Source organism: Sebastes umbrosus, chromosome 23, assembly GCF_015220745.1.
Source record: "Sebastes umbrosus isolate fSebUmb1 chromosome 23, fSebUmb1.pri, whole genome shotgun sequence".
Lineage (NCBI taxonomy): Eukaryota > Metazoa > Chordata > Actinopteri > Perciformes > Sebastidae > Sebastes > Sebastes umbrosus.
Genome location: NC_051291.1, coordinates 10,250,348 through 10,263,459, shown reverse-complemented (window position 1 = coordinate 10,263,459; position 13,112 = coordinate 10,250,348). Strand labels below are relative to the sequence as shown.

The 13,112-nt window shown below is 41.1% G+C and overlaps 1 protein-coding gene across 15 annotated transcripts in view; it reads left to right on the top strand.

Annotated features, from left to right (window-relative positions):
- magi2a (membrane associated guanylate kinase, WW and PDZ domain containing 2a) overlaps nucleotides 1–13,112 on the top strand; it is a 238,717-nt gene that overhangs the window by 148,840 nt on the left and 76,765 nt on the right. For all 15 annotated transcript variants that reach the window (XM_037759913.1, XM_037759912.1, XM_037759911.1 and 12 more), the window contains 2 exons: nucleotides 5,695–5,814; nucleotides 12,006–12,221. In XM_037759913.1, the coding sequence (XP_037615841.1) occupies nucleotides 5,695–5,814; nucleotides 12,006–12,221 (336 nt within the window). The remainder of the gene's footprint in view (nucleotides 1–5,694; nucleotides 5,815–12,005; nucleotides 12,222–13,112) is intronic.

Here is a 13,112-nt window from a genome sequence, read left to right as displayed (position 1 = left end):
CGGGAACCAATAATGCCTGTGCTAAATTTCATGGTAACCCATGTGATTGACTTCGCCACCCCAAGAGCGTGGCTAAAAACAACATTTCCAGGAACTGATGGCAAGGCCACCAACCCAATATACGCAGATCTATGTTGAAAATCCAGATTTCTAGTATTTTGTAGCATTAATGTGTTCGTAACAGGCTGTTTTGGTCCGATTCAGCTGCTCCAAGTTCTGAGAAAGAGAAGGCGTCATGTTACCAAACCTCAGGATAGGACGACCTGACATTGTGTCCTGTTTCTCCCTCAGACAATCTCGCTCTCTTAATTTTCTCCCTAAAACACTTTCCTTTCAGCTCATCTCTGCTTATTAGTCATGCATTATGCCCCTTATTTTCCGGCTCTCTGTCTATATTTAGTAAAAAGGACATTACACTACAAGTGTTACCATTCACAATAACCAATACGTTAAAGTCAAAAGTTTGTATTCGTTCCGATATTTTTCTCTTTTTGTTTCAATTGCTTTACACCCTGCTATGTAATGGTATGGAAATGATTATTTTAAATGCTCATGCTATAATCATTTCCTCAGGGTCTTTACACACGCTTTGACTTGTTATGAATACACAGTACAATCTCCCTCTCTGTGTGATGCCTCGGGATATTCTCTGGATATAAATCCTTTGTTTCAAATAGAGGCCAATGTTTCCGCTTTCCACAGATTGTCTGGGTCCCTGTTGAGCCTTTTTCATATTGCCTACAGTTATCTCAGGTTATAGTGTTTTTACTGTGCAATGTGCAAATGTGAAGCCGGGCATAGAGGTCATTCATTTAATACAGTGTGTTTTATTAACATAGGGAGAGCTTGGGGCGGTGTTAATGTATTCTGTAGGAGCACTACTCCCGGTGTAAAACCACTACAGGTGTTAGCGGTGACCGGGCCGACCGGTAATGGTGCTCAGCCGCACAAGTGAGAGTTGGACTTGTGGCCTGTGGTTGTGGAGTTGAATGTGGCTTCGAGGACGTACTGGAGAACCGCGGGGTGGCTGTAGGCTTCGAGAGCTTCAGCCCACGCTACAACTTAAGCGGCTCTTTCGTCCATTACACGTGCTTCCCTTCATACATCCGTTTCTGCCCATGCTTGCCTCTTACTCCTACTATCACCATCCCAGTAACCATTATCATTGTCCCTCCTTGTCCGTCTCCTTTGTTGACTTGCATCCCAAGAGAAGAAATCAGTTGCAACATCGAACAAATGACCTGCTATTCACTAGTTCACTTGTGGTGATCAGTTCGTTGCTGTGGAGACTGCTAGAAGCAGCAGTAAAGTTTAAAGGAGGATTTATACTTCTGTTTAATGGTGCGCGGCAGATGATGCTCCCAGCGTATAGGAACGGATTTATAGCGTCGGATTTCATCCGTTGATAGCACCGCCGATTTGTGTCATACTTTAATTGCAGTGCACCCCAAAGTAATTGTCATTACATTCTTTTATTTTCTTAATGATATAGAGAGACAGTGAGAAGTTTTGCCCTCTAAAAAACTAACTATTTCCATTAAATCATTAACAGCTGAAGTAATCATGAAAGGCAGGGGCACATTTGCAGTTTCAAGCTTTCAGTTGCACTTAAAACCTTCATCAGGAGCAAATAGAAGAGGCTAGGTAACAACAGCAAGTGAACTCCATTAATAAGTAGAATAACCTGGTGTTTATTTTAGAGAATTATATCTGTGGTTTTGTACATCTTTAAGGCTTCAGTTCTAGTTGATTTGGCGACACCTGTTGGTACTGATGGCTGTAGAGTTCAGTTTTGAGCTGTCACTCAGAAATCTTTTCCCTAGTTTTTCAACCATGCAGTTATATTTGTACTGACACAAATATGTTTGGTCTTGAAAATGCAGAGAGTTATGCGGGGGCGGCTGTGGCTCAGAGGGTAGAGCAGGTTGTCCACCAATCGGAAGGTCGGTGGTCCGATCCCCGGGTGCTCCAGATAACATGTCGATGTGTCCTTGAGCAAGACACTTAACCCCAAATTGCTCCCGAAGGCATAGCTATCGGTGTGTGAATGAGTATTTAGATTAGATTCTGATGGGAAAAGTTGGCACCTTCATCGTAACATTCATTAACGGACGCTCGATATACTACGTCACCTGCTCTCTGCGTCGCTACACCACTTGCTGCGGCCTACCGCGGACTATTCGTGATACGTCAAAGACAAACGTAATCTGCGACAAAATAAGTTTCCCTCCCTTCCTTGAATATGTATTTTCCTGTGAATCCCCTTTTTTTTTGCTATACCATAACTTCCTCACGCACAATTGTAAATACAGCTTAATACTGAATAAGTCTAGTTCATCTTTTGATCTACCTCTTTCTTTATTTCTCTGTCTCTCAACTAAACAGGAACCTGACAGATAGGAAAGGTGTCTGTGCAAAAAAAAAAAAAAACACAGTACTTATTTTTAGTGAGCTTCCCACACTCCTGAAATGACCCAAATCCAGAACCACACCTGAGGGTATTTAAGAATCCAAGCTGACAAAAAGATGGACGCGGTATTTAACCTTAATGAGTTTCCCAATTTGCTGTAATCAAGGCATTATAAATAATGATATACCTTCCTAAAAAACACCCATTCTTGTTGCACTTCACAGAGGCTTGAACCGCTGGTTTTGCACCACAGGATCGTGACCTATATACAAAAGGGCTGAAAATTGAGAGGCATTGTGGTTGCCTCCTTTTAGAAATTGTCACCCGAGAGAAGTCCCCAGCAGAAGATGCTGCTAAATATAGTTCTGCAACATCAAAGGTCCTCTTTGAAATGTGTGTGTGTGTGCCGCTCAGTCAGTAGCTCCGCCTGTGAGGGAGGCTAATCTGACGGGTACACAAGCCCCCATGCAGACAGACACAATCAAGAAACTCTCCGCTGGAGGTGCGACACCTAACACACACATTTTCCATCAAATGACAGCATTCCCCGCTGCTCATTTGCTCTTATAAGCTCTTACAAATTACCCAGTCAGCAGGTTCCAGTTTGATGTTTTGGCTTTGAAGGTCGTCGACAGTAAATTTCCACTTGGAGATCGGAAAATGTGCAAACAGGGTGCCACTTTATTCCATATGGTGGTCGTGTTTGACTACTTGATTGCTTGAGAAACAAAGTGACTTTTCAGACGGAATCTTCTGTAAACAAAAACCAGGGTTCAGCTGCGTCAGACGAGCTGATTGTAAAGCCTTTTGTGGATTTTATTCCTCATTTAAGGACCAATTAATCAGCGTATCAACAAGGCGACGTTGGAAAGGCTTGGCGAGCAGCTTAATGGCCTCATTTGGATTAATTTTCCATTCATTACATTGTTTGATGCTGTCTGGAGAAAGTTGAAACCGAATCTCTGGGAGAGAGTCTTGATTGAAGATGTTTTGGTTCCTTTTATGGAAAAGGCTTCTTCAGTTTCTTCAATCACAATTTCGAGGCCAATAATATGGATTCAACGCTCTTCAGACATCGTAACCATCCAGATGTTTGAGATGCTGGGATGGTCAGTAGTTGTGACGATGGCAGCATTGTTCAAAGGTTGGCACACCAGAGAAAAAGACGGAAGTGTTTGATAGTGTGCGTTTTCCCCAGTTATCACGTCATCCCTCGCTGTGACAGCAGTGTGGCCTTCAGACATGGTCGGACAACACGTCGTACAAACTGGTTTATTACCAGCATACTCCGGTGCATTCTTAAAGCAGCAGTACACCTCTTCAGAAGTACTTGTTGGATGGCTATACAGCTTCAGAAACCCCCTCCCTCCACAACGTTCCCACATAGGAATTAGGATAGATGTGGTTCAGAAACCGACAGTCACACCTCATGCCATGATTGATCAGCTGTTTCATTTATTACATAGCTATTTTTTTTTTACACTTTTAATGTGAGCAACCAAGTGCAACACTATGAATGCTTTCCAGGAGAGATTGTCTGAACCTGTGTGACGGTATCTCCGTCTTTAAACAATCACAATTTCTATGATGGCCTGTTTTTCAATCCAACTTTTCCTCTCCAAGAAATTCTGGCAAGACCTTTGTAGATTTATTATTGACAATATGTTTAAAAACTTAAGTTTATTATGGGTTTTTGGTTTCTCCGAATACCCCAAAAAAGAAGAAACATTTTCTAAAATCTTAAATCATAAAAAAAGAAATTTCTTTGATAATTTAATTTACAAAAATTTAAAAGAATGTATTCTCTATATACAATTTTTTCCAATTGCCTTTAAGTGTTACCAATATTGGAAAAAAGTGGGCTCAACATGCTATACATATTGAACTATTTACATTTTTACAACCTCTCCTCTCTTTTCTGTGTAAACAGCATGCAGTTCAGTCCAAATTTCACTGAATTTTTATCACATGAATGTTGGTCTCAGGTGAGTCCTTCATGGCTTCCCAGTTGCGCTGAGGAGCGCAGAATTAATGTTTTTTTACAGGATCTGGTTAGTGCTAACGGTTTATTTTTAGCAAAACTTTAAATGAGACCTGTAGAATAAATATTGATGAAATATTTCTATTTTAAGCTTAGATTTGGTTATTTTTCCTGATGTGAATGTTCAACAGACATGATTCATTCAAGGACCTACGGAAATTTGAAGACCCAATTATAATTTCTATTTTTCTAGTTTCTGGCTATGATAAATGGTGTAATTTTGGCGATTTTTTTAAAAAAAAATTCTTACAAACTAGTTACTTTCTAGCATAACTGGCCCCTAATAGAACCCATTTTACCCACGGCGTAGTCTCAAGAACTGCTAATTTCTCTAATTACTTTTCTTTGTGTAATTGAAAGTTTGGTAATCAGCGTTTGGAAGAAACTCCTGGCTCTCTGTGGCCCAATGATTACACAGCTCAGGCATCGTTCCAACCTTGTGTAGTGATGCAGGAGCAATGTCAGTTGGCCTTTTAAAGTCAAATCACCCCCACACATCCCACCTGGGGTGATCAGCGGCAGCAGTTGTTCCCCTGCTAACTTTAAAACACACAGATGGATACTTTACATGCTGTAGTGAGGGTCTAACAAGTGTGTTTTACGGGCTCCTCTTTTACTGTGAACAACCCTCGCTCAGATGTGAAAGCCCATTGAGCACCTCGGGGGTAGAGTGCCTGCGTGTTATCACAGCCAGGATCAGTTTTAACAAGTCTAATTAGCACACGGTGATGAGGAAGTATTTAGGAAGTCGTTTGTACCTCGGTTTAACATCGTAAATACTTTGACACACATTTCTTTAGTAACCGGAGGAGAGTTGATAGTCAGTGACTTTAAATTCAACTATTATTCAAATATTTTCATCACTCCTGTGTCGCAGTCAGCTGGCAGAACTGCAGCTCCTCGACATGCTGTCAGCTGCTCCATGCAAATTGACTTGATTTCTCCTCTTGGTGTCCAAATTGCATCACTTAGCTCCTGAGATGCTACCTCGCCACTCCTCCCTTCTGAAAGGACGCCGCTCAAATAATCAGTCTGAACTGTGCATGAAGGGAAAAAAAGGAATAAAGCGGGCACCTAATGAAAAGAGCTGGGTCAGGGTCAGCGTGTTTCAGCTCTAGTGTGTTCTGATCTTTTCTAAAACACTCGACAATGACTCACTCTTAAAAGTCTCCTCTCATTCAGCGGTGACGACGAGGCGTTCAAAGCTGCAGCGGCTCTAACTCCTCTCGCTTATCTCCTGCAGGCACAACCAGGCAGCCCAAGGAAGGAGAGGTCCCAGGGGTGGATTATAATTTCGTGACCATTGACCGGTTTATGGAATTGGAGAAAAGTGGAGCCCTGCTAGAGAGCGGAACATATGAAGGTAAGGGTTTAGTTAAGTCACGCTTGTGATTGCGGCCATTCCTCTTTTGTGATATTCCTAATTTTTTTGATGGAATTTATGCCTCGATGTGGCACTCCGGGCGTATTTTTCCTCTCTGTGAGTGAGTGACAGCGGTTTGAATGAATGCTGAGACGGGCTCATCACTCCACGTCCTTACACTGCAAGTATGCTTCCACCCATCCATCATTTGGCTTTGTGGAGACAAGTCATCAGTCATGTAGGACAATGAAAGGAATCTTCTGTAAATTCTGAATGAAGAGAGGCCAGCACACACACACACACACACACACACACACCAACGTATCCTCATACAACAATTCATATGATATATTATGAAAAGTTATTCTTCATATCTCGCGCATTTTCCTACGAATGTCCAGGAACACATGACGCATGTGTCAATTTCTGCTCTAGTCTTTTCATAATAAACTTCCATCTTCACAGGAAACAACTTGGTTAGGTTTAGGCAACAAAAAGATCGTGGTTTGGATTAAAATAACACCGGACGTGCGTAACTTAAGTACGGAAGTTATATGACAAAAACTGTTTATATAGGTATAGGCAACAAAACGACTTAGTAAGGTTTAGAAAAAGATTGTGGTTTGGGTTAAAATAACACTGGAAGTTATGTAACTTAAGTATGGAAGTTACGTTACAAAAACTACTTAGTTAGGTTTAGGAAAAGATCGTGGTTTGGGTTAATATAACACTGGAAGTTATGTAACTTAAGTACGGAAGTTACGTTACAAAAACTACTTAGTTAGGTTTAGGAAAAGATCGTGGTTTGGGTTAATATAACACTGGAAGTTATGTAACTTAAGTACGGAAGTTACGTTACAAAAACTACTTAGTTAGGTTTAGGAAAAGATCGTGGTTTGGGTTAATATAACACTGGAAGTTATGTAACTTAAGTACGGAAGTTACGTGACAAAAACTACTTAGTTAGGTTGAGGAAAAGATCGTGGTTTGGGTTAAATAACTCTGGAAGTGGTGTAACTTAAGTCCCGAAGATACGTAACAAATCGATCAACGTTGACTTCTGGTTTCACACGGGACACAAACACCAGTCTCCTGTGCAAAAGTCTGGTGTTTTTTGACCCGACCTTCTCGCTACGCAGCGTTTGTCGTTCTTTATACTTCCTAGTTCACAATTTCATGGATTATCTACAAATTGATTTTATGGGATATATATATAGGAATTGCAGTGCATTATTTTTCGTAGGTATAGCTACGAATGGTGTATGAGAATTGCCTGCACCCACTCACACACACACACATATGCATGCAGTTGCTTCATGTTGGCTCCCTCTTGGCTCGGTCCTTGAGTCTGAGCTGCAGTGGCTCTTCAGTCGCCTAATCAAAACAAACAGACACTATCAATCCCCTCTCTCCTGTGGTCAGACAGGCCCCAGGCTTGGATTTTAAACCACTCTGAAAAAGAGGCAGCCCCTGGTCTGCCTGGCTGCTTCCAACACTCAGGAGACCCCTGCCATTAAACAGCTAACTTTCTTCCCTCCTACCTGACTCCGGTCTCTATCGGCCTGCCACCGCTGCAGGAAGGATGAAAAAAATGGCAGACGGCCAATTTAACGGTCGGTTGCCAGAAGCAGTGTTAGATCCTCTCTGCGATGGGAGCTGCCTTCCACGGGGAGAGGGAGATAGAGTTTCTTCTGCGTGGTCACTCGGCCATCATTGAGTGTTTTATATATTTTAATAATTTAATGGCCAATTAGATGTGGAAGAAAGGCAGACATTTAAAAGGAAGGCTATATTGAGGTTGCTGTTGGAGCAGAAGAAAGGTTTGAGTTGGTATTACAAAGAACAGGAAGCTCCTCACCTCATTATTAGTCACTCTGTGGGAGGAACTGTAGTTCATGAAGTGTTTTTTCTTCTGCTTTCAGTGGCAATGTTTCTCAATTTAGAGACACAGAGGCCTCGAGGATAATTTAGCAATACTGTATAGGTTTATATTATGGCTCTTACGTCTGAGTAATTATGGTCATTGTGGTTCTATATCAAGAGTCTTAAACATAGACTGTATATAAGAAGTGGATGAAGTCACCGTGAAGTCACCCATTGGTTTGTGGACTTCCGTTTTGAAGCTTCGAGTTCGGTATTTTGGCCGTCGCCAAAAAGACATTTCTAGCTGACCCAAAAGGTTGTAATTAACTCATGAACTGACGAAAACACGGACAACTCCCAGACCGGACAATGTCTTGATAGCGACCTGGCAATCACAAAGTAGCCACGTCCTAAAGCATCCCCTGCTTTATGGTCTATTTGACTCTAAATGGGACCATACTTTACTAAATGAACATCATGCTGTATTGAAGAAGACTTGGCTTTAACCCTTTCACAGTGTGTTTTCAGATTATGAAAGTTCATTTTAGCCATTTTGGTCGCCTAAAAATGCCAGCGTTAGGTTGTATTTAGCTCCACCCTCTTGTTTCACTTTTGGTTGCAAAGAACCAAGATGGCGACGGCCAAAATGCCAAATTCAAGGCCTCAAACCCGTAGTCCACAAACCAATGGGTGACGTCCCGGTGATTAAGTCCACTTCTTATATACATATATATACATATACATATGGGGGAAAATAAAAATGTCTTCATCAGCTCCAAGTATTGTATGTCTCCGTTATCAATCCGGCTCTTATTATCTATGCAGAACAATGAAAAGGACTTTCACATCTGGAGCCATAGAAGCCCAAAATAACCGCTGCCATTTTTGCTCCTTTATAGAAAAATAGAAAAACATCAAGCAAAATTTGACAATCTCGGCTCCAAATGCTTGAAAGTTGTGATTTTAATCATGCTTTGGCATTTCTTTGTTGTCTTTCCGAGGATCATTTTGTAGGATATGTTAATTGAGACTTTCATTTCTTTTTTTTCCGGCATGTAAAGTGAGAGTCTAGACTGAAATCAGTGCGGCTGTAAGATGTGACAGCGATTCCACCACTTAACTGAATCTTCAAAGTCCAGGTTTCTGCGATGCTGCGGGTTATTTAAGTTCACACGTGGAGCACTTGGACTCGTTCTTCTTTCTTCTAGGAGGCAAATCTACAGCTCGTTAGGGATTTGTGTCTGAGGTTCCGAGGCTCTAATCCCGACGCTCGCCGTAATCTTTTACTCTCCTCCATTTTTCATTGCAGCCTTCGTGTTTTCCAACACGTGAACATGATATTTCAATTGGTCTTTCAAACATAGAAATTGATGTGTTTTTTTTTTTTAAATCTCTCTGGCTATTCTTCCTATCCACAAGACTGTCTGCAGTCGAGTTTGTCTCTAGTGCTCGAGCCCGGCGAACATGCATTGTATTCTCATGTCTGATATTTCCGCCAGGGACACTTGAGTGGAGCTGAAGAGATAGCTACTATCTAATGGCAAACCTAGTGAGAACTACTGCAGACCTAAACTGTAGCTGATGTCCTCTGAACTGATTCCGTGAAGGCAATCTCTTCCTTTCATGCTCTCGGATTTAAAATAGCCCCAGAGACGAGTAGTGCCGGATCTTTTAAAAGAAAAAAGAGCGTATCTCAGACTTTGGACCAACACGATTTGACATCTCACTCCAGCATCTGCGTCGCAAGCTCAAAACCTCGCTATTGTTGTGTGAAAACCTCCAAAATGTCACATTTTTACAGAAGGTATAAATAACCGTCTGGCATTCAGCTTGACAACAATGTCTTTTGGAGGTATTTCACTGTGTTTTGAAAATGTTTTACATGCCTGAGAGTCTTGCACCTTCCTCAAGACACATATAACCTTTTGATTTGAAGGGTCGGTTCACTCATAAGAAAATCACAATTTCCCTATTTACCCCCATGCAGATACAGTTTTATTTGCTCAGGTTCGCTATCAGGTTTTGATATACGCGCTGCTGAGATTCCTGCTGCCACCACAATACAAAAGATGTGATTTTTGTTTGTTCTCATTGAAAGAAAAATGGCATTTAAAAAGCTTAACATTTAAATGCCTTTCCAGAAACAATCTCACAGTTACTCTTCATAATCCGCAGACTTAGCTGGCAGCAGCATTTTTCTATCTTTAGAAGTAAATAGTTCATATAAAGAAAATCTTTACAGTGACCCTTAAAGCAAAAAAAATGAAGTTATGTGGTTTTAACAATGACTGATGGAGACTGTCAGGGCTGCTGTTAGCAGACAAACGAAGGATAGTAAAATGTAAAATCAACATAGCAGACTGGAATGGGCTGTTGAGTCAGAGCCAAGTAGAAAACTGCTGTTCCCAGAGGTGATAGTTGGCTCAGACCAGAGACCGATAATATTCAGTCATATGCCAGGGAAATCCATGCATGGTCCGGTAAGTGTGCAGAGGAAAAGATGGAAGAACTTGGCACCAACAAATGTCCCCCAAAAAATGGGTTTCTTTGTTTGCAAACAAGCATTGTTTTGTGCAGATTTTGTTACCGTTGTAATATTGTAAGGCATGATGTGATTTTGAGCCTGCAGCTTGTGTGTTCATGGATCAGCTGGCTTCGGCGTGGGCACAGAGCACCTCATCCTCCCTGTAGCTGTTGCCGTGGTGTCACAAACCTCCTCTGACTTACTGTTCCCACTCCTCTCATCCTTACTTTCTTAAATCTTCAGTCCTCTTTGCTGTGATTTTGCTCTCCCTCTTCACTCTCTCTCTTTGCATTTACGTTATGTGCTTTGGATTTATCTTTATCGCTATGTTTTCCTTTATTACAGCTTAATGTAAATGCTGATTTTATGCAATAATCTTGCAGGCCCTTGTTCCCTCTTGGTGTTGCCATAACAATATATTGACTTGTTACACTTTAGAGAGAAGAAATGCTACAGGAGCAGCTTTATGAGGCTGTGCTGAGGCACAGAGGTGCTTAAAGCTTAATGCATGTCAGCATACACTCACAATGCCAACGCTAACATGCTGATGTTTAGTGGGTTCAGCAACTTAGTGTAACCTGTTAGCATTGTTAATTAGCACTACAATAGAAGGAAAGCTGAATGGCATCATTTTTATAGGTATTTTGTCATAAATGTATGGAAGCCCTGAGAGGCAAACAAGGAAAACAATTTCGGGTTATCCATTTTTTAAGTCTGTTCTAAATAGTTTTCTCTCCATAGTTTATTACTTAAGAACAGGTGGAAAGAAGGTTTTGCCAGGACAATCTTTCTAAATTAATTAAATTAATTATTAAAACATTTTAATCCATGGGAAAAGGGGGGTTTTTTTAAGAAGAAGAAGAAGAATTCATTGTCAGTGTTCATTGTTGTAATGCAACATATGTACCTTGTGTTTTTTAGTGTATGGAGAAATTGAAACTCACCTGGAAGAAAACATTAACGCTTTTAGTCCTATTTAGAAGTAGAAGAAGTTGCTTGAGAAATATTTAATCTGTGAAACAGGTGGAAAAAACAATTAATCGATTAGCTGTCAACTATTAAATAAATCAGCAACTATTTCAATATTTGATTAATCGGTTTGAGTAATTTTTTTAAGAAAAAAAAAGCAAAGATTCTCTGTATCCAGCTTCTTAATGTGAATATTTTCTAGTTTCTTTACTCCTCTATGACAGTAAACTGAATATCTTTGAGTTGTGGACAAAACAAGACATTTGAGGATGTCATCTTGGGCTTTGGGAAACACTGATCGTCATTTTCTGACATTTTATAGACCAAACAACATCGATTAATCAAGAAAATAATCGACAGATTAATCGACAGTGAAAATAATCCTTAGTTGCAGCCCTATGTTAAGTCATAAACACAGGAGAGAAAACAATTTATATCGGACTTTTTTTTTTTTCTCACTTGCCTTTCAGGGCTTCCGTATAAACCAAAGTAACAGACAAAATCTTAATTTTGATGATGGCACTAGATAAATTGTGAAGGGATCACCAAAATTATTACAATGAATCCTCTAGGGACCTTGAATATCTTTAGCAAAGTTCATGGCAATCCACCCAATAGTTAAAAATATTTCACTGAAAACCTAAAATCTCTACGTCATGGTGGCGTTTGGAAAAAAGTCAGCAGATCACCAAAGTCATTAAGACTGGAAGTGGGAAGTGGTGGACCGACCCACCAGCAGACAGACATTTGTCACGCAGCTAGCATGGCTAAAGATAAAAGATGTAAGCCGTAAGCATATAAAATGTCTCACACCTCTTCCTCCTCTCCGTTCCAGATAACTTTTACGGCACCCCGAAGCCTCCGGCCGAGCCCAGCGCTCTGCTGCTAAATGTAACGGACCAGCTGCTGCCGGGCGCCAGACCCACCTCCGAGGGCAAGAGGAAGCGTAACAAGTCGGTCAGCAACATGGAAAAAGCCAGCATCGAGCCCCCCGAGGAGGAGGAGGAGGAGAGACCCGTCGTCAATGGCAACGGCGTTGCTGTCACCCCAGGTCAGCCCCGAACACGACCTTCCACAGGCGCAGAGCCAGAGGTCGCTTGAGCTAGAAGCCTCGTCATGACAGCTAGGTTTGAGGTCACGCTCCGGGTCGGGCTCATCTGCAGCAGTTGATAGTCTTGTTTTAGTCTGAGCAACAGGCTCCACCGTAGAGTGGTCGCCTAGCAACAGAGACAGCAACAGATTGCTTTTACATGGTTTTCTTGGAAAATGATTTTATGGCAGATTATCACTTTTAATTGGCTACACAAATATCTTTATGTGCAACTTAATGGCATGATATGTAAACGGTGAATTATAATTCACTCTGCAGACCAAACAGTTTATGATTAAAGCATTAGTGCTCTCTAGAATCTAATATCATTTATTAGGTATCATTATTGAGCACTGTCTCAGCCCAGATAGCCAGAGGGCATACGCACATAATGCTCTCCAATCCAACAGCAGCCTGCGGGCTCTTTAATAATCAACAAGGACATTTTTATGAAGTGTTTTCTCTCACTTGTGAATCAGCCCTGTCCAAACCAGTGTTATCCTGCCTGTACATCCTGAAAATAGGCAGGAGTGACATTTTAACATAGCACGCAACCAGGCCAAACCTCTTGAGGTATAAATAATAGAGAAGGACCTTTCTTTGTACAGATGTTTCCTTAAACAACAACATTTTGAATAAGGCTAAGACACATCAGAACCTACCTTGTTATTGTGTACACTGTATATAACAACTTAATATGAACACACACTCAAACACACATGCTTACACACACGCAAATCTTGTGTGATGAATGCATCCCATGATCACATGAACAGACCGTCATAAAAGAGGCTTTATGAGTTTGATTTTTGTGATTCCAAATCCAAAACCGCACTGTGGTCCTGTGACTTT